The sequence below is a fragment of the Siniperca chuatsi genome, linkage group LG6 (assembly GCF_020085105.1).
Source record: "Siniperca chuatsi isolate FFG_IHB_CAS linkage group LG6, ASM2008510v1, whole genome shotgun sequence".
In the NCBI taxonomy this organism is placed as follows: domain Eukaryota; kingdom Metazoa; phylum Chordata; class Actinopteri; order Centrarchiformes; family Sinipercidae; genus Siniperca; species Siniperca chuatsi.
Window position 1 is genome coordinate 25,746,744 of NC_058047.1, and position 24,908 is coordinate 25,771,651.

The following is a 24,908-nucleotide window of genomic DNA, read 5'->3' on the forward strand; positions in this document are numbered from 1 at the left end:
ATATCTCTTGCAAGTCTGCCAAGGTTATGGAAGTGTAATGCTAAATTGCTGGAATGCCTCATAATGTAATCATTAGAAGCAAAAAGTGATAATCCAAAAAAAAATTGAGAGCGATGAATAACCAAGAGAATTTCTTTAGCGGTAAAGGTGCCCTCCTTTTGCATCATACTACTAATTGCACTCGTAACATTTGTCCTGATAGGGTTAAGAGCCTAATTCAGGCAATTCAATTCATTAAACTAATCAATTTAGCATTAGTCAATCATCTTGTAGCCTAAAGCAATTTTTTCCTGTTAATTACTATGTAAATAAGGCAGCCCAAACTCTCCCTGGACTTGAATCCACCTCACTCCCACTCCCTTTTACTAGGCCCCTTTAAAGAATCTCCACATATAAAAACTTTTTCACCTCCCTCCAGAGAGAGCCAGAGGAATGCCTGCCTTGCCAAATTCCTCAGTGCTGTTTATTGGGGCTTAAAGTGCTAGTAACAGGCTACCAAATACCAAAGCGAGAAGTCATTGGACTCAGACAGCTGAGCAGAACTTCTGTATTGTTGTAGTAGTATGACAGCAAAAACAAACAACACATATTTCTTGAGATTTCTCCACTTTATTTCCATTCTATCAATGTGTCCTTCATTAGGAAAGTTGTAAAATATAACTATTCCCCACTGGCTTTTCAGTGTTTTTGAGGTTGAGTGCCCCACATGGTTGATATTAACATTCCATCAGCTTTCTAATGATGAGGACAAAGTAGGCCGCAGGCGAAGGCATTGGCATGGTGCACACATTCCTGCATTTGACTAGCCAGAGGGCCTCTGCAGGGTGGGTGGTGGTGGGGGGGCAGTATAAGCTGCCTCCTCTCTCCCCCTACTGTCTACGATGTCTGGACAGACATGTACATATGTGGTATTTTCCCAGTTATGACAGACGTGCAGGGAGGATGGACTCTCCTCTGGCTCACAGCAACATTCTTTTCTCTGGATGTAAATGCAAAGCTCGTATTAATGCTGCATTCCAGGCAACTTGAAAAATTGGAATGTGCAGCGTCCTACGAGGAAAAGTGCAAAGGAGCTCCACTTAATGTCAGAATTCCAACAAGTAACTCAGTTGGAATTCAGCAACCAAAAGCCAGTTATGTGAGGTCACACAAATATGACTGCTAGGCAGAATACACTATGAATGGTCAACAATTTCTTAAGGCCATTTCAATCTATTAAAAGCACTACTGAGGCACATTTCCACCATGGTCTGATAATAAAACCTTTACTTGCAGAGACAACATGGGTTAGTGATAATGTTAGCTTAATTAGAAACCATCTACCACTAATTAAGCAGATTTCTGTATTTTCCCAGCCGGAAAACACAGCATAAAACATCTTAGGCATAAAGGTATCGTTACTTCAGATATGGTGATCACTTTCTGAAACAATTGGCAAACAATTTGGATGAACTCTTATGAGCAGTCAATAGATGTTAGCGCCCTGACAAAAAAAAAAAAAAAGAACCACTGGCCATTGAGTTTCAGTTGCCGACCACCATTACTCACAGTTAAGGCGGTGTGTTTGGCGTTCACCCAGCTGAGCGTGTTGAATTGGTGGTGGAGGCAGTCTGTGAGACCTAATTCACAGATTTAGTGCAGTCTGTTCTTTTCTACTATTTTGATAATGGTCATGATTAATCATCATCAGTTATTTTTCAAGCAAAAATACTAAACATTAGATGGTTCCAGTTTCTCAACTGTGAGGATCTGCTGCTTTATCTTGTCTGGTAATAATCGTTAGTTGCAGCCCTAAAGCTAACAATGCCAGTGCAAAACTTTACAGTGCGAGTTGCAACTTTTTATCAGCCATACGTATTTTCAACATATTCTCCCTATGATGAGACTGTTTTAAACAGACTCACAGTGGTGTAAAATGGTAGTACAGTATGCATGTCAGCTGTAGTCTTTGCGGTGTGTTCACATGCAGCTTTTAACACAAGACACGAGGTGATGCAAGCCATTTAATCAGTCAGTCAGTCTTTGTCAGCACTTGTTTTTTTAAGATAAGCTCGATGAGACGGGACAAAAATGTACCTCTAGTGGAAATATAAAAGCTGAAACACTTTGTTTGAGCTTCTGCTTCCACACAGTTAAAATATACACGAGAAACAGAATGAGAAAAAAAAAAAATCACAGGCAACAATCTGAGCTAATCAGCTACGCAAGACTAATACTATGTCATATGTGTAACCTCATACAACTTGTCCTTCACTGTGGGGATGGAGTGGGCTTGGTAACGCTTCCGTGCACTGTACATGTTGAGAACTCCTGGAATTTTTGAATTACAAATCGCTCCTTTTGATAGTTCTTATGAAACACTTGGGTGAACTCAAAGCTCTGCGCTTAAATGTGCAAACTATATTAAAAAAATAAGGATAGATGTCTCTTACATTTAGTAAGGCACACACCCCACAAATGTCATTCTCCACTGTGTACAAGCTAATAAAGTACAAGAAAGTGGTCTTCGGCACTGCTGTTCAAGGCATCTTTTTCCACATTTATTCCACTTTACTCAGTCACTGACCATTCTGTACTGAAGTCTGGGCAGGCTCGATCCCTGAGCCACTTGGCAGGTACTTGGACACTGTCTTGACGTTGTGATCGCTCAAACCCTGGATGTGGGTGTCCAGTCTCTGGAGCAGCTCCGCGGACCGTAACCGTTCTTCCTCCAGGAAACGAGAGACCATGCTGCCTGCAGATGACACTGGCAGAGGCTCCTGGGAGGGAAGAAAAACACACAACTGTAGGATTCTTTGCTAAAAAGAAGACAATAGAACATCACCTTTACCACAACTGTGGACTCATTTGATTATTTGTGACGAGCCTCACCATTAGAGAGGGAGAGGGTATGATTTTTTCTCTGGGTACTAAGGTCAGAGAGTCTTTGGAGCTGGAGCTTTGTCCCTCAGCAGCGGATTCATTTGAACTTGTGGATGGCACTGAGTTTCTCCTGGTGAGTCTTGTGCTATCGCAGGAGGAGGAGGATGCTGATGAATGAGACCTGCTGTCTTGGGCCTGGCTACAGGGGTGCTCTCCGGAGGAATGGGACAGGGTGTGCAGCTGTTTGAAGAGCCTATGGATCTCCCCTTCGTACTGAGTGGCGTTCTCCTGCAGCTTAGCTTTCGTTGCCTGCGCCTCCTCCCTGTGTTTGTGATGTCTGGTATCTTCATTGCTACAGATAAAACAAGAAGTTGCATAAGGGTTCAGTTTCTTGATCTTCTGTGCATGTGTGTCTGTGTGTATGCCGGGTACCTGTCCTGAGCAGGCTGTGGTTGGTCAGTAATGGCGTGGCTGAGCAGAGCTTGTTCATATTTGTCTTGACAGGTCCGGTTGGAGACCTCAGGTCGAGCGTGCGTCCCAGCAAGTGCCTGCCTTAGCTGCCGATTCTCTTGTTCCAGGCTGCTCAGAGACGACACATAACTCTCCCTCAGGGATGCAAGTGAGGAATCCCCCCCCTGAGGACAGCGAAGTGATTCAGGGAGTTAGAAGCAGAGAAAGATGAGTCAGATTACTGAGGCCAAATTAACTAAATAATCCTGTCTGCTGCGGTCTGTAAAAATGCGGAATGACTATACAACTATGTCAAAGCAGACAAACCTTAGGTGACTGAGACTCCAGCCTCTGCAGCCGACCCTTCAAATGATGGTTCTCAGTTTGTAGAGTCTCCAGCTGTGCCTGAGTCATCTGAGAAAGTCAGAGAAGAAGAAATATGTGACTTATTTTCCTGAACCCCTGAGCAGATGCATGGGCTCCAGCATGATGCAGTTTTCCTCAACCCTTTAAGGAAAAGGAGTTAAACATATAACATTGTGCTCTCTATTATATATGTAATAGAGAGATTAAAGGCATGGCTTGTACTCCTTATTGAGAGTGCTGTAGTAAATGTATCACTTAAAAGATCACGTCACAGGGCTACACCTGTTTACTTGCTTACTTTAAGCTCAGCTGCATTCTGTTCTGCTCGCCCCGCCTCACCACGAAGCTGCTGCGTGATGCTGGATAAAGAGCCGTTCAGCGTGGCCATGGTGATGTCACGTTGGTGCAGCTCAGTGGTCAGCTTTGACACCTCCTTCCTCATGCCCTCCACCTCACCACTGTGAGTCTGCTTGGCCCTTTGGAGCTCTTCTCTGAGCTGTAGAATGAATCCGGAGAAGTGACCATACAGATGTTAACTGGGTGAATCATCACACAAATACGGCATGTACGTCAAAAACTCTATGCTCCCACGAGATAACCAGTCAGAGACGTTTTCTGACCTTTTTCATTTCAGCAACAGAGGAATCATATTCTGCTTTAATGCTCCTCAGTTCCTCCATCTTCGATTGGTCAGTTCTCTGTCGGCTCACCCTCTCCAGTCTGAGCAAATCACAAAAACATCGAAGGGAAAGCCACAAATTCAAGACATACAGAAGCACAAATATCAAAACAAAATAATAAACCATGTGGGCGTTTAAAGAGGCAAGCATTCACCTCTCTTTGAGACATGCCAGTTCAGCCTTGAGATGAACCTCACATGCTTGGGCACAGTGAAGCTTGGTTGCAGTCTTCTCCAGATCTTGTCTGAGGGTTTCCACACCAGCACAGCCCTGAGCTGCCAGACAGTCCTCCAGAGAGCTTCAAAAACAAGATAGTTGTGCTTTATTGACTTTTATAAAAAAAACTCTTTTCATACGGCACACAAGCACTGAACCTAGTGTATTGCAACTACAACAGTGCAACCTACCTACAGTATCAGTATAGAACACCCTCTTGTGTATTGTTGCTGTACTACATCATAACATGATGACCAAAAACACATTGTTTACAGGTAGAAATCCACCCACCGGATGACTTGATCTTTAGCTTGCAGTACTTGATTGAGTCTGGCAGCCTCATTGCGAAGCCTCTGGCGTTCAAGACTGGTTCTTCGCACAAATGTATCCTGGGACTCCAGCGTGGCGTGGAGTTCCTCCCTTTCCTCTGAAAGGACCTGTGGAACAGCAGTGGATCCTCAGCTGATAAAATATTTTAACCTCCTACCCTGCAGCACAAATCTACTGTTAAACAAGGTCGATGTTAGTTTTTGTGAGTGACGTTTTTCTCTACATTATGCCAATTTCCATGATGTTGCTGAATATTCTTGGAAAACATGAGATCCTCTATTTCCATCACTATTTATTTAAAGCTCTGCTCCAACTCTCTGGATCTGTTGCTTATATACTGGAGCAGATTAACACACTGGCTGATCTACGTTGCAGCCTAAAGGGTGTGCACATGTGCAGGGGCCCCAGATTGGCAAGATTTTGTTCAAATTATTTAAATTTGGTACATGGATTAATGCAAATAAGGTGTGTCTCACAGCTGATGATGCTATGGGGAATGACCTCAGTCAGTGCTGTAAAGCAAATTAATTTTTTCCTTATCTAGTGTTTTCAGAGGGCACCGGGAACACAGCACAGCTCTCCTGCCTTCATTAGCAGTTTCATTTTGGTTAACCACAAGGGTGCATTTAAAGTAGTTTCCAGTCAACTGTCTTAAACTTTAAACAACTAACCTGCTTTTGTTTATAGTGTTTAATCTGATGTTAGTTCATTTGAGTCCAACAAAGCTTCTGTATATAGTTCATTGCTCCATTTCTTGGATTTTTCTAAATCCAAGGCGATCATGCTGTAAAGTCATTTTACTATATTTTAGCACTAACAGCAGTATTTCAGGAAAGTCTGATGATTATTGTGATATTTTTGGCCACTGAGTTGTGATCAGTCTACAGTAGTTTCTTCCTCTTGACAGGTGGATCTTTTAGGACATTCTGCACAAAGCGCGTCACACACTTGGTAACTGTGTATTTAGCAGGCTATTACTCAAAATGTGCCACTGAATTACACACTTTTTTTGTAATATGGGATGGTAGGGGGCCCCACAAAAATGACAGGCCTAGGGGCCCATTATGATCACCTTAAGGCACTGACACACATTATGACAGCTGAGATGATTATGAATATGATTTGGGCGTGACGACTGATCGGACCAAGTTGGACCCGGTCTGTTCCAGTCTGGGTCAGTATGTTGTCTATTGCATTTACTCAGTCGTAAGGTTTATGCTCCTTCCTGACTGTCAAAGACTAAAAAAATCTGTGCAAGTTGGTGGAAACAATCTCTATGTGTGGTTTGTCGAGCCTTTTCAGGTTTGTCCCAAGCTTTAACTGCCACTGCTTGTATACGTTCCTAGCATTCTGCTAACCTGCTGCTCTCTCTGGTACTGTCCCAGGCACATCTCGAGGGGTCGGAGGCGTTCCAGTTCAAGCTCCTGTGAGTGCAGGCTGCCCTGAGCCTTCTCCAGCTGAGTGCACAGATGCTGCACCTCTAAGCAGCACTCCCTGTGCTCCCTCTCCTTTTGCAACAATGCCCACTGGGACTGGAAATAAAATGACACAAAATATGTGTGAAAAATAACCTGCCTCCACTTTGCTTCGGCATTAAACTGTCTGACTTGACGTTACATGTTACGGTTATTAGTCTGCTTTTACTTTCATGTGTGTGAGCTCATCAGTCAGGCTCTTATTTTGGGCCTCCAGCGCTGTCAGTTGTTTTTGGTACTGGATGCACTGCTGCTCCCACTCTACAAAGCGCTGGTGATTTTCCTGCAGGGAGAGACAAGGATGATTATACTCCACATAACCAGTAGATGGCAATAAAGGACAATCTGTAAATGGCTAGAAATGTAAGGAACAGGGTGTAAAGGGAATTGGACTAATGTCGTTGTACCTCAATCTTTTCATTGAGTCGGGTCACCTCTGAACGGTCTGTCTCTTTAGTATTTGCTCCTCCACTGGTCTCCTTGAGCTGTTTGCACTGAAGCTTGTGATAACCTCTCTTTAATTTATCTAACTGCAGGAAAAAATGTTTGCGAGAAAGGATTCTCAAATTCAAGTTCAAATTCAAGTGAGAAATAAGCAAGTGAGTAAAGCAAACCTTGACTCTGCAAATCTGTTAACTACCAATTTACCGCTGGATTTTCAAGACATGTTGAGGAACTAAAGAGATTTTTACAAAATGTATACCTCAATCTACTGATCAGCTAACTGAAAGGCTGTTTGACTGACAAGTATCTCACCTCTTCCCGGACTTTCTGCAGTTGTTGCTCGTACTTTGTAATTAACTCTTGTCGACCAGGCTGGACTTCTTCCAGCTGCTTGCGAAGCAATCTGATCTGCGATCAGGGGTGATGACAGCAATGGTATTGTAAAATGTGGGTAAAACATAGCAGCATAACACTATTTAATAACAAAAGAGCCATGCAGAGGATGGTCAAACTGTCATAATCGTGCTGTAAAACAACAAAACAGTATATTTCAAGATAAGAGTGATGGTGAATGATTGCAAATGTATTTCCATCTCTGTTACCAAACAGGTTAAATGCTCTGGTTATATTCCTCATGCTATAACTGAAGAAAATGTTAGCCGTCTCAGTTCTTCTCAACGGAGAAATACAGAACCCTCACTGGTTTATCTGCATCAAAAAACAGTACAACATAACTTTAGGAAGGATCTGCTACTGCACCTCCAGGTCCCTCCGTTCAATAAGATTCCTGGAAGTCAACAGCTCCTCTTCCCCACTTTTCAGCCTGAGCTCCATGGCCCGAATCTCAGCCTCCCACTCCCTCTTCTGATGATTGATCATAATGTCAATCTGTCTCATCAGCTCCTGAAGCTCTGGCTCACATGATGACAGGACAGAGCTGGAATACAGATTCAAATAACAAAACATGGTGATGTTTGCTAGATCCGTTAAAACACCACATAACCAAGAGGTTGCCATCTCTGCAAGACCTCACCATCACTGGTTGCCTGTGATTATAAGTAATTAGCACAATTTAGTTAGCTGGTCACTGGCTTTAGCCACAGTTTACATTACCTTAGATCAGGATTCTGCAGAGATCCTAGAGAAGCCTCCATCTGGTTGGAAGTGATACCGTCAGTGTTTATCAAGTCTTGTAAATAACTTAGCTACAGCGTACTGGCTCTGTGGACACTTTTAACTTGCCTCAAGTGAGTTACCCACTAAGCTGACTAACCTAGCAACCTCTGTGACAGCACTGACGTTACTACCGTTAGCTAACCATAACCAAACAGAGCAGCAACGACGCCAGTTAAGTTGCGTGAGTTGAAATTAAATAACTAACGCTAACGTTACATCAATTTAGTTTGGCTTATAGCTAAGGCTACGTGAAGTAAGAAGATTATTAAAGTTTCTATCATGGTTAGCAAACGTTAGTAACTAACATTAGCTAGTTTCAGTGCGTCTAACTACTTCTGTTTACATCGTTAACTAAACTACACAGCACAACATACAACTGCATCAGGTACAAAAGATTTCCTGATGTAAGGCGGTAACTCCACCTCCAACCTGTGACCTCAGCACGCTGTACGTCCAGAGTGCTGGGTCAGATGCTGGGTCAGATGGGGCTCTGCACCTCTGTATCCAGGTATGGTTAAGGTTATCTCGTACATACAGCACATCTGTTGTAATAAAACCAAATTTGAATATTATTTCCAGTGTGTAGCGCTTAAAGTTATAAGATGCTGCAGTACCACTTTTCTACATGTCGCATACTGCATTGAAGCTTGTTTCCACAATTTATATTTCGATAGTCTAGGGCCAAATTGGCTTGCAATGATTAGAGAAAAAATATGTAATCAAGATAATCATCAGTAGACGCAAGCAGTAATAATAATAATAATATAATAAGCAATGATATAATTGTAAACCGTTTGTTAGCGTGATCCTGATAAGTTCATTAAGGGATGTTGTATCGCCCATCTTGAACACGTGGCTCGTTGGTCTAGGGGTATGATTCTCGCTTCGGGTGCGAGAGGTCCCGGGTTCAAATCCCGGACGAGCCCACCTTTTGGATCGTGGTAAATGTATGTGTATGGCTACTGTATGTGTAACTATCGTTAAGCCAAGCGGTTGCTGACATTTCAAATAGCGTTTTCGTTAGTTTAAAACATCCCCTGCATCATAATGCGGGTTTATTGCAGTCGCGGCGGGTCGGTTTCCCTTTAGCTGCATGTTACTGCGTGACTGAATGAGTGTGCTGTCTGAAAAGAAAGGGTTTTTGAGTGGAGCAGAGCTTAGGAAATATCCATCGTGGAGTAATATATTCTAAACATAAACATATGGGGAAACGATGATTTAAAACTACGATTAGATATTAATATCTAATAATAAAGTGCTTTCAACGTGGCTCGTTGGTCTAGGGGTATGATTCTCGCTTTGGGTGCGAGAGGTCCCGGGTTCAAATCCCGGACGAGCCCTCTCTTTTCAGAGAGGAATCTGTTTGTCTGTCCATTTAGCAATTTATTTTAATACAACCACATATATAATGACGTGCTTCACGTTTTGAATAGGGGAGCAACAAGCTCGGTTAGTTATCACTATTTGCCTATACCTCTTCTCAAGCCTTCTTCTTCAACCTCCCACACCCGTTTCTCCACCTGCCCTCCGTCAAACACTGAACAAAGAGCGTCCTCCGCCCTCTGCTTCCCCAGCTGTTAGAGAGATAGACGTTTCTGTCCCGCCTCTACAAACACACCAGACACTCCTAACAGGCGGCAGACGAGCGGCTCTCTCTCTCCATTCACTGCAGTTTGGCTGTGCTGTACACTCCAGAGGGACAATACTCTTAAACAGGTCTGAAGGAGCACTGCGTCTGTTCTGAGAATAACGTTAATACATAGGCTTCAAGTACTGTAAGTAGGCTTTACAGACACATTTTTATTATTATTATTTTTTAACTTTATTCCTTTAAATATAATGTTTAGTATATAACACAAACACTTGTGTTATGGTTATCAATTTCAGCGTTTTTCAACTCCAGTTTTTGGCTTTCTTTATTGTTAGCACATAGTCTTTATTATACTCAAAATATGCATCTGACTGTTATCTATTAGACCTAAATAACCATATAATTGAAGTCTCATCTGAGGGATATCTGTGAAAATTAAAATAAGCAAGATAAATAATGTATTTTCAATTCAATTTAGCTAAAAACCTCTTGCTTTTCAAATATTACTGCTGTGAAAAGGTTAGTTTTATCCAGCAGCACATCTAATAACCATTCGCACATTTTTGATTTAGCAGAGAGGAGCAAACTGGGAACTTTGGACCTGCAGCAACCATCTACTTCAACAAGCCCTTATCAGTTGCTAGGTAGTGGAGTGGTTTTCACCGGGACTTACAGGATCCAGATCAGCCAGAAAGACTCGTTTTGATCCTTGCAGTCAACTCGATACATTCTGTGGCTTCACCAGTTCAGCCTGACCATGGTTCTGTGTGCGGACGGCGAGTGCAGCGTCTGCCTCTTGCCCTACACGCGGATGGACAGGATCCCCCGGGTGCTCCACTGCAGACACACCTTCTGCGAACCGTGCCTGGAGACTATGTCGCAGGCCCGGAGCGGGCTGCTCACCGTGGGCTGCCCTTTGTGTCGTCGGGTGACCTGCATAGGACGCGGCCTCAGCCTGCAGGAAGCTCTGTGGGTCAACAGCAGAATGTGGGAACAGATACCAGAGGATGACGAGGCCGAGGAGGGAGAGGAAGAAGGACTGAAACAAGAAGCTGAGGAGGAGAGGATGGAGATTAAACAACGACCCTCGTTACAAGCAGAATGGTGGGTTTAACAGTGTAAACAGACACAGACGTGGACACTGACACAAGGAAAAACTTGTACTGGTTTGCTGCAATTGTAGGTTCAGATTCTTTCCTGTTTATTACATAAGCAGATGACATCTACAAACAGAAAACTTTGTTGTTTCCTGTGATTTTCAATTTTCTCCAAACACTGTATGACACTGCTGTTGCGTTATGACTGAAAAAACAAAGAAATTAAGAATAGTGCATCTTCAAACCCAGTGTCGAATTTGAAGAATTAGAACCGGGATCCCAAAAATTCCAGCCATACCCAGCCATTCACACATCGACGTTAATCAGTACATTTGTCCACAAAGCTTCTCATTAGCACCTCAGCTCTGCAGTGCCACGTTTTGTTGTAGGGGTAAAATACTGACTAACACGGGAACTTTCCAGTGTTTCCTCCAGGTCCGCCAGAACAAAGCTCAAATTGCCTGCGTTCTTCAGAAAGTTCAGTTTGACAAAGCAACACCAAGAGAAGATTGTGCCTGGCAGTAATGTGTAAGTTCTGACTTTGTGCTAAATGGCTAATAATAACAAGGAGAAATTTAGTGAAAATGTGGACTTATATTTTTCTATTTGTCTTTTTTGAAGGGAAATGAAATCCTGGCGCAGGCTTTCAACTGAGGAGACTATTTAAGACGGATCAAGGACGATGAGTGACAAGTGACGGTTCCTCTCAGGATATTATTCGGGGATGGCAGACGCTACTAGAAGACACGACTCAACCTTGTCAGTGGAGGGAAAGTTGAGGCGGTTAGGACCGAGAATCCATTTGTGTTCCTGTCAAGGCATTGTTTTGTCCTCAGCCAAAGGTGCCCTGTCTCCCCATTATTTATTCTAGGCTTAATTCTCCCAGCTGGTGCTGTGGGATTTGGTTCAGCTGTCCCAGTGGGACTCACACCCAAAGACCCCCCGTAACAGATGGTCTCCTGAGGACGTTCCCTTTTGCGTAGCCACTGCTGAACATTAAATATAACGTATTGTTTTTTTTTTCTGTATTTATGATAGCTAGTTGACAAAGTATTTAATAAAACTATTTTTTGAAAGAATTTTTCTTTGTGTTTTCATTTACTTATTAATGCTGATCGCACCGTGTGGCTTTGGGAGACGACTGTCATCTGAAAGAATCATGAGCTCAAAGCAAAGACATGACAATTTTCTACTTTACTGTGTACATCATTTATGACACATTAAGTATTTAAGTGACTGAAAATAAGCACAGCCAGTAGGAGATTTGTGAATAGCATAATGTGAATATTACTTTTTTTGGGCTGGATACACAACAAAAGCATGTCATAAAAGATTCATTCACCCATGAAAGCGGATTATAAACTCCATTCAATGAGCATCTGGCAAGTATTCCATGTTCCAAGATATTAAAATACAGGATCATTACTTTCATGGAAATGGCCTTTATTCTTTTGTGTTACCTTATGTTCCCATATCTGTTCAAAAATATACAGCACGTACCATTCTGAAAAGAAAAAGGACTGAAATCTCAGTTTAAGGTCACTGTTAAGTATTATTGTGTTTGGCGTCTCAGTCATATTAAGGTCAGTGTTATTTGCCTGTTTTTGGAGACACGCTGGATGGAGCAAGAAATCTGTTAGTTGTCACGCTGGTTTGGCAGCCAACTAGTTGTAACAGGCTGTCTCAACTGTGTGTGTCAGATTTTGATAGACGGTGTGTCAATTTGCCTTTCAGTACCATTTATGTGTTCCCACGGTTAAGTATTATCACAGTGACTGACATCATCTCCTCCATAATGCCAAACACGGAGCTGCATCCAAGTTCTAAATGAACTGGCATCAGCAGTGTTGGCTGTGACAGCTGCAGTCTGGACTACAGGAAGACCGAAACCCTGCAGAGAACAAACAAACAACACAGCACTGTGAAAATGGCAATGTACCCGTTTCAGTTTCGCAATGGATTTCCTGGCTCCCAATGCGGTCCTGCTAGTGTTGATCACTGGGATTAGGGTTAACAGAACAGGGAACAACTCCCAGTGCAGGTTGGCAGTGGTGGAAGTAGTACTCAGATCATTTACTGAAAGGAACCATACTACAATATAAAAATACTCAATTACAGATAAGAGTCCTGCATTTAAAAGCTTATCTAAATAAAAGTACAAAAGTATTATCAGCAAAATGTATTAAAAGTAAAAGTACGTTACAATTATGCAGCAAAATGGCCTCTGTAACTGTCATGTGTTTTGTATATAAAATATGAATCTGCAAAGTAACTAGTAAGTACAGCTGTCAGATAAATGCACTGGAGTAAAACGTGCAGTGTTTCCCTCTGAAATGTAGCGGAGAAGAATTATAGCATTAAAAAAGAAATACTCACACAAAGTACATGTACCTCAAAATTGTACCTAAGTAAATGTACTTAGTTACTTTCCACCACTGCAGGTTGGCAGTTACCAGATCAGGTGCCACAACATGTAAACATATTTTATGGGTGGAATTCTAGTGGGGAGTCTTTGCAACAAAAACATGGCGCAAGAGCCATGCCCATTACACCAAGCAATAGCACATTCCTTCTTGAGTACGTGTATTCCACTCAGTGAGTGTTTTGAGTGCATGGAATGAACCCAAACACCTCCAGTGCTAATGTTTTTTTTTTGCGATATAGCAAATCTGGGACAGAACAGGACAGAACTTTAATGTAGTGCCAATACCAAACCTGGATTATGGACTGAGTAAAGTGGGGGTCCCAGACACTGATGGGCCCCAAAGGTAGCAGGTTTACTTTGTGACAGTTATTTTGTAGTAACTTGATTAATTGCAAATGTGTTGGATAATATTCACCACTGAAGCACAATTTGTTGTTAAGGCCAATTACAGGATAACGGTAAATGCTAAAACATACTGTACCAGTAACACAAGTAGAGAATCGTCATAAAGTCAGCAAACTGACTCAGTAATGTCAGTTACACAATAATATCTACCTAGTGTTAGCTAACATTGGCTAACATTAGGCACCATAAGCTACTGGTCATACCAGACCAAGGCGGTTCCTGACTTTTCACCTAATCTTAGTTTGAAACCTTTAATATTTCAGTTGATATTACACTTTTAGTGTCTATTCTTCAATAAAGTAGCATTTAATTACATTTTAATCAAACTACCGTGGGTGGGGGCGGGGGCCAATACAGCAGGTAATTCCAACGACAGATTACCTCTAGTCATCGATAGAAACTGGGTATATTGTTGTTGTGTCAAACTAGAAACCATGCGTGCCACAACATGTACACATACTGGTTAACACTGGCACAATTATTGCTTCATTACTGGTAACTACACCTGTGGTTCCCAACCGTTTGTGTCTGATGTACCACCACATTTCTTCATCAGCACCACCCGTCATGTTCCAGATGTGCTCATTGTGACTGACGTTAAAGTGGATGTTAAGTGACACTACAAAAAGTGGATGTTGTCATAATATTGTTTTTTTCTTATTGAATTGTTAATTACTACGACGATTGCAGTGGCAGAAGCTGTACGTTTCAACCATCCATTACTTTAAGCAAACTATTTCAACTGCTTTACTTTAAGTAGCCATTTATTACCCATTTATTCATTCATTTAGGTAATTAACTGCTGTATATTTATAGAAGCACGCTATTACTCCAAGATTCATGTAATGACAGCTTTGTATAGCCTTAGCAATGTCATTTTACTTAGTGTGTGACTTTACTAATATCTTTTTAGGGTTTACTCAAACTATACTCTGAGTCTGTCTTTTGAAAAGAGTCGATCAAAACAACAGATTATTATTGGGAAACAACACAATAGGTGGACAGGTGTGAAAGACAGATACCTGAGGTGCGTACAGTAAAAATTCAAGGAAAAAAAAACAATTCTGCATGACTTCGGTAATAAGACATCTTTATTAATCATTTGGAGAGACATGCTAGATCTCTGTACAGTGTGAATGGAGAGGCAGCTCTGGACTGATCAGGTCTGCTGCACAGAGCTGTGACAGAACATCTCCCCCCCCCTCCCCCCGACATGCAAAGACATCTGTTGCATTACTTGGTCCATTTCCAGGGAATGTTAAAAATGATAATGCTGGACTCTACTTTAATATGTAAGGGGAATAAATACAAAGGAAAGTCTACAGTGATTGATTAATCATTTGTCCTCATTAAAAAATAAATACCCACTGAGTCATTCCTCAAAAAAGTGCTCTCCTTACAAGGCTGTGTGGTCGGTAATGAGAGCAGTACATTCCTGTTTACAGATAATAAATAGGCAGCAACACAGAGGGTTGATACATTATGACTTTTTTTTTTTTAAATGCAACCTGTCTCTCTCATTCCCAAACCCAGAAAAGAGTGTGTTCCAGTCGAGCTCTCCTGTGACATTTGATCCAACTCTGTCTCTCAGTGTTATTATCATTTGGCTTATTAAGTGGGTTAGAAAGGTTCGCGAGTTTTCACGAGTGCTCCCCCTTTTGGACATGTGTGAACAATTCAGAAATGTTCGAGTCTACTCTAAGACACAGTACTCCAAATGTATATTTTACCATGTTTCTAAGACTTACAATGTCACTCTAACTCTAAAACATGTTCTTCAAAAGTGCAGTAAGATTTCACTTCAGAGACGAGTCAAATCAAAGTAGTGTTCTCAACACTGGCTGACTTCACCACCAGTATGTTATGATACCTGGCTCTAAAAAAAAAAAAAGCAAAGAAAAAAGAACAAATTGAAACAACATTGCAACAATGCATAACGCCAACGTCAGTAGTCAGTTTAAACACAAGCAGCAAAGAAAATCTCATCTCAGTGGGGACACGTTACATGACAGTTTCTATGACAATCAGACAGGTCTTGAATTAAGTGACTGTACATTTACAATGAAGCTTTTCATAACTTCATATTAACCTGAAAGGTCTACATGTGCAAATTAGTCTTTTGTCAGGAATGAAACAATGTTAAAGGTCTGTTTTGATCACAGAACCTGCATTAAAGTCTACAGATCACCACACAGGGAACGTTGTGTTTATGTCCCTCTGTGTCACAAGGCAAGGGCTTCGATTCTCCACTGCTCACTTACAGCGTATGTGCAGACTACCATAATCACAAACTACCAAGATATTACACAACGCAACAGCAGATGTCATATTGTTGTGAGTGGGGGAGTCTATGACATACTGCAAACAAATGGTGACCTAAATGGTGCCGTAATGTGGCAACAATGACACGACTTGGCAGTGGCCCTCTATATAACTGCATTCTAACGTTGCCTATACAGAAAGCACACATTTACACACACGCACGACAAAGATATTCTGAAGGCAAGTATACAAATCCAGTTCAATAGTTTTCATAAACAAAAAAAGACTTGGACTAGTCATTATCAGAGTGCATTAAGTCACTGGTGTAATGTTACCATTTACATATTCAAACTTGTGTACACTGGTAGACAGTACCTATGCTGGAAAACTAGGCATGCATTAGATACTCAAGATGTTACTGTTCAGTTTGTCCTGTAACGTCTAGAACGCAAAGTTATGGATCCCACAGGGGTTATGTGCAGGAGTGCTGTGATTGGCCGGCTGGACCGGAAGGCTGGGTTTAGGTTTTGGTTATGTTTCGGTAATAAGCCTTGAGATGGTTAAGTGTAGGTATAAAGTCAAAAATGGCTATGTAACAGGTTAGGTAAGAGTTTGACGTGGTTAACATTTGGGTATAATGTGGGAAGGATCTCCATTTTTGCCTGTAACAAGAGTGGGATCCATAAAAATACGTCTAGAACCATCTGTTCTTATCAAGCTCTCAAATACAGAGCTTAGTTGTTTGCATCTTTTAAAAAAACAACCTTTCCGGAGGGACATCCCTGAATATACAAAAATATACAAAAAAGAAACTGGGGAAACTTCCTTTTCTACTTAAAAAAAAAACTGTATCCACATATGCAACTTGGGGATCTTTTTTTTTTTTTTTTTTGCAAGTTGTAAGACTTTTTGGCAGTTTCATTAACAAAGTAGGTTACACTACTTTAGAACCAAATTCACATATTGCTAGTTCCAACCGATGACCAGTGGTCAGGTGAGGAGGCCAGATTCTCAACGTGCAAAGTCAACTGCAGGTTAACCAATAGGAAGCAACATAACAAGCATGTGGTGTAAATGATGTTTTTCCAGGACGGTGCTGAGCATTAACAGGAACAGCCGCCTTCAGTAGTCTGGGGCTCCTGCGGTTTGTCCAACTTGATGTCGATCACTGGAGAAGAACGTTAAGGAAGCTTTGGAAACATTTAGTAGTGATTTTATTCAGTTACATGCACTTGAATAGATCAATTAGCTGATATGAATATTGTGTTCAGAAAACCAAAACTATGTATTTTTAATGGACTGTAGTACCACTTTACTGCCACTAGATGATGCTATTTCCCATGAATCTATCTCATTTCTAGACAAGGCATCAACAATTCTAACATGTGAGTCAACAATACATAACTATTTCATTTACCTAAGAAATTTAGTTTAAAATATTTCTAAAATATAATTAGTTTATTACAGCAATTTCTGGTCATGGTGGGTGGCTGCTGGGAGTAAGTATCCTAAAAATCCTCCTCTGACAAGTTATTCAGCTCAACAGGAAATCCTCTCTATTGTTAGCTGGGTAATAAACTGAGAATGGATGTCAGCTAAAGTCGCTGGCACTGGTGTGCTACAATTAAAGCTGATGCACAATGGTGTGTTAATGAGTTGTTGCTGTAAGTCAGAATGATTTTGCAGTTTGGGTTTTTTTTTTTTTTTTTCACAATTCAGATAAGGTGTTATTCCCAGTCAATCCTCCAGAGCATTTTTTATATTTTGCAGTGAGAATGAGGGGCAGACCTCCTCTGCTTTCAGGAGACAAGAAGTGTATCATGAGTGAGTGCTGGCGAATGCTTCCATATTCTACTGCTGGTGAGTGCAGCAGCAGGCTCTTACTTATTCTTCATTTTTCTGGTGAACATTATGCATGTATAAGGAGGGGGGCCTACGGAAACTGTGGCCTACATATTGTATGCAAGTGAGTCTGGAAACAGCCCCACTGTGGCTTTCAAAAGCCCATCCTCCATTGGCTGGTGCCAACTGTTAAATGCAGCAGTGTGTGTTTTCATATTTTATGGCAGCATGTCATCATGACAGGGTAACATTTGAAGGACAGTCTTTAAATGCGAACATATACTTGAGCGTTCCCGTCTGGAATCTGGAGGCCTTATCTCAGCAGCCAACATTACCAAACCAAATGAGCAGCCTAAGTCCTGAATATGTTATGTGTGTGTGTGTGTGTGTGTGTGTGTGTGTGTGTGTGTGCAGTCTACAGCATCTCCTGAACAGTGCTACTGTGCCACTGGTAGATGTATTTTGATTCATGACTGCTGCGACTGCAAACGATGCTGATGAGAGGGGTGGGACTGAACCAAAACATTAAAGTCAAAATACTGAGCTGCAGGATGCTAAAACGCTCTGTAGAGCTGAGGTAAACTATAGAATTTGGTGATAATTCTCTGTGGCTTCATCACTACTAGCGACCTCTTTCACATTACACATTACTCATTTCGTCCATTGTAAAAATAAAATCATTGATTGGGGCGGCTTTAAAAATCATATCTTAAAAGATACCAATTGGATAATGTAATGTACATTGGTGAGTCCAACTTGCTCTGGGGAGAGTGTGTCATTGTTATTTCTTCAGGGGACGGCACAGGAACGGATATATACCTGACAACACGTCTTTGGGTGATTCAAAGGGGTCTCAATTAGGGGGAGAAGCAACACTATCCTCTGTTGTAGCTGTATTTTATGACTTATACTGAAAACTGATGTAATGTTCACTTGAACACAACACAGTAACAATCACGGCATCGATCTCACTTAAAAAATGTCTGTATATAAACCACAAAGCTTTACCTTAAAAATGTTGTGAATGGAACCGCCACGATGTGCTGTTAGTGCTTCACAAAAAAAAAAAAAAACCTGAATAATAAAACTCCTTCTAAACACAGTTTATTAACAAAATCATGGAGTGGCACAGTTCTTTGACTGCCGTTTTTTCTGATCAACATGAGTCTGGTGTGATTTAGTTTGCTATATGACTCTCTTATTAACACGGATGACCCCAGCATTTGATCTGGGATCTCTGCAGTGGTGTTCTCAGAGAGAGAGCAGAGACTGCGCCCCTCAGGCCCTGACATCCACCATAAATCCTGTGCTGACCTGTCCGCCCCCAATTTAAAACTGGCAATTAAAGGGACCTACTGAAATTCACTAATGTAGGACCTGTTCTCTAAAAGAAATACGAGTGGAACCGTAGTGAGAAAACGTATGTTAAATGTTCTTGTATCAAACTGTTTCTTAAATTTTTGTTACTTTTGTTGGCTTTCTGGCTTCAAATGCTTTTTCCGTTACATTCCATGAATGGTTGCTTAACATGAAGCGTGTAAATATCCAGTGCACCATGCTTCTTAAAAGTGCAGGTGCACTTTCAAGCTATATGACATGCATGTATGTATCCTAAACCTATCTCTGCCCGTCTCCCAGTAAAATCAATACCATTCACTATGCAATAACAACAGAGGAGCTGCTCCATTAAGTGACAATGCCAGCAGAGGCACCTCATCACCTGCCATCCATCACCACATCACCACACACAGCTCACTCCCACATCCATTATGCCTCATTAAAGACAGAGATTAGAAACAGGAAGAGAGATAAAGGTAATTGGCTGAATGTGAGTGATGCATTATAACCAGGAAATATGGCTGACTGCAATAAAAAAGCAAAGGGGTGAGCTCATCAGTTCAGTTGGCTGTTAAGTTACTGAGTTTATTATTGAGGCCATGCAGTTTGCAAAGGCTAGACGACAGTAAATGGGCTATAATCAGAGATGCACCAAGGTCAGCATCTGATGTTGAAGTTAGAGCAGATAAATGCTGCAGTGTTCATCTGGACACCCTGTGAGACGGCTTCACACTCAAGGAGTAACGACAATGGCAAAATCAAAGGTAATTTCATAGTTCACCCACTGTTACCATAGAGATGGCTACTTTGTGTGTTGAGGAGGATATGAAAGACTGGTGCTGTCAGAGGAGTGATAACATTATATGCTGTGGATTGTATATACATAAAAAAAATATCTATAGACTTACGTTGAGTTGTTTTAATTGCAAGTAGCAACATTCAGGAGCAATAGCATTTGTGTTAGACGATAGCAAAAGTATTGGATACGGCTTAATGTGATGTTGAAAAGAGAGGATGATGTAAAAGGTGGTTAAAAGAATACAAGGGTGGCTCGGTATACCGAGGTCTGTTTAGGTGACAGGTCTTGTTTACCTATGATTTCTCTCTAATGGGTTTTATTTCAGGTTAGCCCTGAAAGAATGGGTTATGTTAAAGGAGAGGTTCACATTTTTTTTTATGTCTGTCTTAAAACAATCGTCAGATGCCCATATGTACACTGAAACAAGTTTTGCTTGCTGTAAACATTCCTCCTGTTCATACTGGCCATTAAGAGATCCCTTCCTACTGAAATTTCAGTGTATGTGATGGGGGACAAAATCCTCAGTCCGCGTTCCAAAGTTTAACTGAAGATAATATGAGTTTGAGTTCATCAAAACTAGTGCATATGTCCCAAAATACAGTCTTTTTGGAGTGAGGATTTTGTCCCCCATCACTTACATTGGACGCATGTTAGGAAGAGATCTCTCAATGGTCAGTATGAACAGAAGGAATTATTACAGCACTTACACATATTTTTAGATTAAGTGCAACTTATACTTCCCTCGAATGTCATTATCCGAGATGTTCAACGATTTACGATTATTATCTCTCTATGTATTATATAATATGTAAGTGGTCTTTGTATGAGTGTGCTCTTGAATTCACAACAGAGTCATAAATATTTTTTGGGGTAATTGTTTTGCATTTATTTACTGGTCACTCAGTGACTGTATCTTGGTATCTTGGACTGGTGCTGTGATAATGGACTTCAATAGTGTTGGTGAGATGGTGCTGTCATCTTGGTTGGTCTGTGTTGTTCTTTGCATTATGCGTTTTATCTGTTGTGCTTTTGCTTTTGTATTCTTCTTTCTCTTTAAAAAGAGAAAAAAATTCAATAAAACTTTAATAAAAGAATTAAGAAGATAATGTAAAGCTTCACAGAAGCATACTGTATCAAAATAGTCTAAAATGAACTAAATTGTTTAAATGCTTACATTACATTAAATACAGAACTGTAGGGGGTTCAAATCAAAACATGGTCTAAAGAGCTAAAAAGCTTTCTTTAAAAATAAATCTAATCAAAGTGGAGTGCAGATATATTATGTGTGGAATGCCTCTTTAAACTGAAGACTACAAAAATCATCTAAATGAGTCTGAGTGTGAAGTGTAGGCTGCCTTATTGTTACCCACATTGGATATATTTACAGATGCAAAAATCAATGCAGGAGCATGAGAAGTGCCCAGACAGCCTGAGGGCTCTCTTTACTTACTGATGAAAATTACAGCTAAAATCTGTCTCAGCTGCTGTATTTATCTCCTTTGACATCAGACATAAACATGTGCGTCTCTGTGTTAGCAAATATTCCACGGAGAACATATTGAGTCGAATCACTCCTGAAATGTGATCAAAACAAATAAATTCTACACTGTGTGTGTGTGTGTGTGTGTGTGTGTGTGTGTTTTATAATTCATAAGACTGAAAAACTATCTAAGATGCTCTCAATAGCTGTGGGATATTTCATTTATTTTGCAGTATTAAATGCTACTTCCTGAAGAATAAATATTAGAATTTTGTTTTATGAGAGGCTGCAAATCTACCACAGGTGGAGCTGTGACATGCTCAGTTGACAGCAGCAGATATGTGGAGCCAGTTAGCGGAGTTGTGTGCAGTAGCACTACAGGCTGACAGATGGCTGGACACTGAGACTCCTGTCGCTGGTTTAAATGAGCAAACCTGCCTACCCAGCATAGACAAAACTGCAGGCACCTACAGTCTGACTGACTGACCTCCTGCACTTGTCAGGCACCAGTGCTGAAAAACAGTCAGCAGGAGTGTCGCGCTAAAAACACATTTAATTGCACAGGGAGCTGACACCTGTTTAAATAGGTGCCAGTATGCAGAGTTCACTTCTGGAATTCCTTTAATTTAGATTAAAATGAAAAAAATGTTTCCTCTGAGCGTAGTCTATTCACATATCATTATTAAAATAGGCTTTTCATACCATGAAAGGGGGATTTTCATGATATGTAAATGGGTCAAAGATACTCCCTTCTTTGCTTGTTTCTTGCATACTTTCCATTCCTGGAAGAGCGGCTGCCACACGCCGAAACAGCTGGAAAGAAAAACATAGCATGAGGGCACTTTGTCTTCAGACTGAATCAGGGATACACAACATGAACACTTACGTTGTCTGATTTATTTAACAACTGGCCTTTTGATACACAGTTAATCAAATCATTTCAGGTGAAAATAATATCCAGTGGTTTAATATCCAGATAATAAATACCAGACTACTGTTTTGTATGTTTTAGCACAGTTACTGCAAAATGTATATTTCTACAAACGTGTCAAAGTATCCTATAATGTTTCAGATTTTTTATTATGCCTTTTCTCTAATTTCTATGCAGCCATTTATTACTATTCGTTTTACATGGAAATTAACTAGGATATGAACTTACAGACTTGCTTTAGATTGATAAAGTCCATAAACATTTTGTCTGTATTTGTTATTGTCAAAGTTAAATTATTACTAGGTGTGTATTAGATAGTAATGCAGTTGTAAGATGCTGAGAAACAAATATCTCAGCATATGTGCCGGTCTGATAGCTGTACACATTCAAACCAAAAGTTTCGATTACTGTATGTCCTCGTAGCTATCATCTGGATACTGGATGTTTCTAGGAATAGCTTACTGTATGTCACTTTTTATCAAGCATGTGCAGATTTTGGACCCAACTGTGGCTTAGGCATCTGTCCCTTTGCTCTTTTGGGTGGTATTGTAACTAGTAGTCTTTGGAAAGAATAAAAAATAATAATAAATAAAAAGATTAAATAATAGGGAAAATGAATTAAAACAAATAAGACTAGAAAACAAAAACATGTCTAAATTCATCTCAATTTTGGCTCAACACATAACAAAAACGTCATGGTCACATGATGTTTTGGCACAATTTCAATGTTAAAAAACACAAAGTCTTATTACATTACTTATTAGTTCTCATGAAAGCTCGTGAAATTGTCTCAAAGCTTAAATTTTGCTGACACAACATCTCACACTACAGTGGGTAGTGATGACACAGCCGAACAGTGTGAACACTGCAGCCTTTGGAGGCAGTACTGTGACCTTTGTTTTGCGGGTTTCACACCGCTATGTTCCATCCTGTCCACAGTCCTGAAGTAAGGTGAAGAATAGCCTCCTCTGCGCTGCTACGGGCTGAGAGAGGCGCCTGCCAGCAACACCATTCACTGACAGACACATTGCAGCTCGCGTTCATCTCACTACTTATTAACTTAACAGACAGTCTTTGTTTTCGACCGCAAATCACAGAGACAAATCACTGTCGTCGAACCAGGCTGCGCTTCTCTTTGTATCTGCAACCCACAAATTTCTCTAAACACTAGAGTTAATAATTAAATCTCACTAAAAGGAATGAATACATGCACAATTCAGTCTTGGTGAGAGTGCTGATAGTGGCAGCATGGCCTTACATAGGAAGAAATACTGCAGTCTCACTGGTATTAACATGTGCTTCTGTGAGTGGTATTTGTATAAAAAAAAAAGAGGTACCCTATTGAGTTTTTGACACCATCCCCATTTTGTTTGCACACGCATGAGCAGTTAGACGCACGGGGACAACGGCGCACATTTTCAGACAGTCTCTCCTGGAAGGGATTCATGGTGGTTGCACTCACAAAGAAAAAGAGAGCGCGAGAGAGAAGTTCGAACCCTGCCTACTCGCTCACCTCTGCACCCCTGGCCAATTGCCTGAAGGCTGCCAGTTAGCAAACATGGATGTAAATCATGCATGTTTTGCAGAGCAAATGTTTTATGAGGAAAGTGGGATGATATAATAGTTTCAAGAAAATCTGTGATCAAATTGCAACTAATGCATTTAGCTCTTAACTAACGCACAGGTAATCACATCATCAAGTCTATAGGAGGAACCTGTGGTGTAAATTATGAAGTTTCTGTCATGTTCTTTACAGAAGAATGTTTCTTCATAAACCATGACGTCAAAACCATGACAACAGTGTGACAACATTAACACTATCATAATCTCTGGTTGTATTTCGGTAATTGCATCAGTCAATCATAGGCAGAATGGCATGCTAAGCACCAGACTGACTCTGACCTCACCTGTTTGACGTTGTAACCCGTCTTGGCGCTGGTCTCTATGAACATGACACTCAGCTCTTTAGCCCTCTGTTCACCTTCCTCAATTGTGATTTGCCTGTGAAAAGAGGGGGATTATTATCAAAACACTGCAGATTAATGCATTAGAGATAATTATTAACTGTTTACAGAATATGGACACAAAACAGAGGCTGACTGTCTCATTAACATTTAACAGACAAGTAGACACTACACAAAAACTCACAGTAAAGCCCTCTATTATGCCACTGAAGCTCCTGTTATTCTAGGTTAGTGTGGATACACCAGACTTAATTAGCGAATGACGGAGAATGATTAATTACATTGTCCTGCGAGAAATTAATAACAGCCAATTTGCATTACATTTTAATGAATCTGGCATTGATTGTTTGGCTCTCGCTGTGAAACGGAGACAACGGAGTGTCAGGTGTCCATTAATAAAAACAGAGAGATCGGTGCAGTCCTGCTGACTCCATAGCCTGCACAGCCAGCAGGTTTGTTAAGACGACTGGCTTAAATCAACCTGCCACTGGGAAAACCATGACATCACCAGTCTGTCTTCTTTGTTCCTCCCAACACAAAGGGAATCTTAGCTGTGTACTAACTCAAAAATGCCACTCTTTACTTTCAACTAACATCTGTCTGGTGTAACATCTATCTAAACATACTCACATCGACAAGTTATCCTGTTGTGCAAAGCATCAAACAGGGCAGCATTATATTTAACTGATTCTCATCCCCTTAAATAGCTCCTCCTTTGCATCACAGCACAGACGAAAGAGAAATTCAGTCTTTGTGAGACAGGAAAAGTAGTTTC

The 24,908-nt window shown here is 40.8% G+C and overlaps 3 protein-coding genes and 2 non-coding genes across 9 annotated transcripts in view; 3 read left to right on the forward strand and 2 right to left on the reverse strand.

The window, feature by feature from the left end:
• Positions 1-589: 589 nt before the first annotated feature.
• cep63 (centrosomal protein 63) lies at positions 590-8,437 on the reverse strand. The gene is made up of 14 exons (XM_044200060.1): positions 7,937-8,437; positions 7,583-7,760; positions 7,136-7,231; positions 6,787-6,909; positions 6,549-6,662; positions 6,263-6,436; positions 4,866-5,011; positions 4,513-4,656; positions 4,299-4,398; positions 3,977-4,174; positions 3,640-3,726; positions 3,295-3,497; positions 2,872-3,214; positions 590-2,759 (listed from the first exon to the last, which is right to left on the reverse strand). The coding sequence occupies exons 1-14, from the start codon at positions 7,975-7,977 to the stop codon at positions 2,559-2,561; spliced, it is 2,148 nt and encodes a 715-aa protein (XP_044055995.1). The 5' UTR covers positions 7,978-8,437; the 3' UTR covers positions 590-2,558.
• A 416-nt stretch (positions 8,438-8,853) lies between these two features.
• trnap-cgg lies at positions 8,854-8,925 on the forward strand. The gene has a single exon. It is a non-coding gene; the product is annotated as a tRNA-Pro (tRNA).
• A 342-nt stretch (positions 8,926-9,267) lies between these two features.
• trnap-ugg lies at positions 9,268-9,339 on the forward strand. Its single transcript has one exon. It is a non-coding gene; the product is annotated as a tRNA-Pro (tRNA).
• A 237-nt stretch (positions 9,340-9,576) lies between these two features.
• Positions 9,577-11,766, forward strand: im:7152348 (uncharacterized protein LOC559250 homolog). Of its 4 annotated transcripts, none has more exons than XM_044200316.1 (4): positions 9,577-9,715; positions 10,163-10,694; positions 11,111-11,215; positions 11,309-11,766. In XM_044200316.1, the coding sequence occupies exons 2-4, from the start codon at positions 10,348-10,350 to the stop codon at positions 11,352-11,354; spliced, it is 498 nt and encodes a 165-aa protein (XP_044056251.1). In that variant the 5' UTR covers positions 9,577-9,715; positions 10,163-10,347; the 3' UTR covers positions 11,355-11,766. The 4 variants fall into 4 exon arrangements, with proteins under 4 accessions (XP_044056251.1, XP_044056252.1, XP_044056249.1 ...); XM_044200317.1 differs by having other exon boundaries at positions 9,601-9,715; positions 10,166-10,694; XM_044200314.1 differs by having other exon boundaries at positions 9,614-9,774.
• A 2,824-nt stretch (positions 11,767-14,590) lies between these two features.
• Positions 14,591-24,908, reverse strand: part of rab6ba (RAB6B, member RAS oncogene family a) — a 50,906-nt gene continuing 40,588 nt past the window's right edge. For both annotated transcript variants that reach the window (XM_044199198.1, XM_044199199.1), the window contains exons 6-8: positions 24,077-24,170; positions 21,985-22,051; positions 14,591-16,947 (exon numbers count right to left, since the gene is read on the reverse strand). In XM_044199198.1, coding sequence (XP_044055133.1) covers positions 16,883-16,947; positions 21,985-22,051; positions 24,077-24,170 — 226 coding nt within the window. In that variant the 3' untranslated portion in view covers positions 14,591-16,882. The remainder of the gene's footprint in view (positions 16,948-21,984; positions 22,052-24,076; positions 24,171-24,908) is intronic.

Bases quoted from the DNA above. Each gene is read 5' to 3' on its own strand.
- cep63 (XM_044200060.1), bottom strand. From the start codon at position 7,977: ATGGAGGCTTCTCTAGGATCTCTGCAGAATCCTGATCTAAG. The intron at 6,663-6,786 runs GTACAACGACAT...CTCTCCCTGCAG, and splicing joins GACTCAATGAAAAGATTGAG to GAAAATCACCAGCGCTTTGT. The intron at 4,657-4,865 runs GTGGGTGGATTT...TTGTTTTTGAAG, and splicing joins GCTAAAGATCAAGTCATCCG to CTCTCTGGAGGACTGTCTGG.
- im:7152348 (XM_044200316.1), top strand. From the start codon at position 10,348: ATGGTTCTGTGTGCGGACGGCGAGTGCAGCGTCTGCCTCTTGCCCTAC. The intron at 10,695-11,110 runs GTGGGTTTAACA...GGAACTTTCCAG, and splicing joins CCCTCGTTACAAGCAGAATG to TGTTTCCTCCAGGTCCGCCA. The intron at 11,216-11,308 runs GTAAGTTCTGAC...TCTTTTTTGAAG, and splicing joins ATTGTGCCTGGCAGTAATGT to GGAAATGAAATCCTGGCGCA.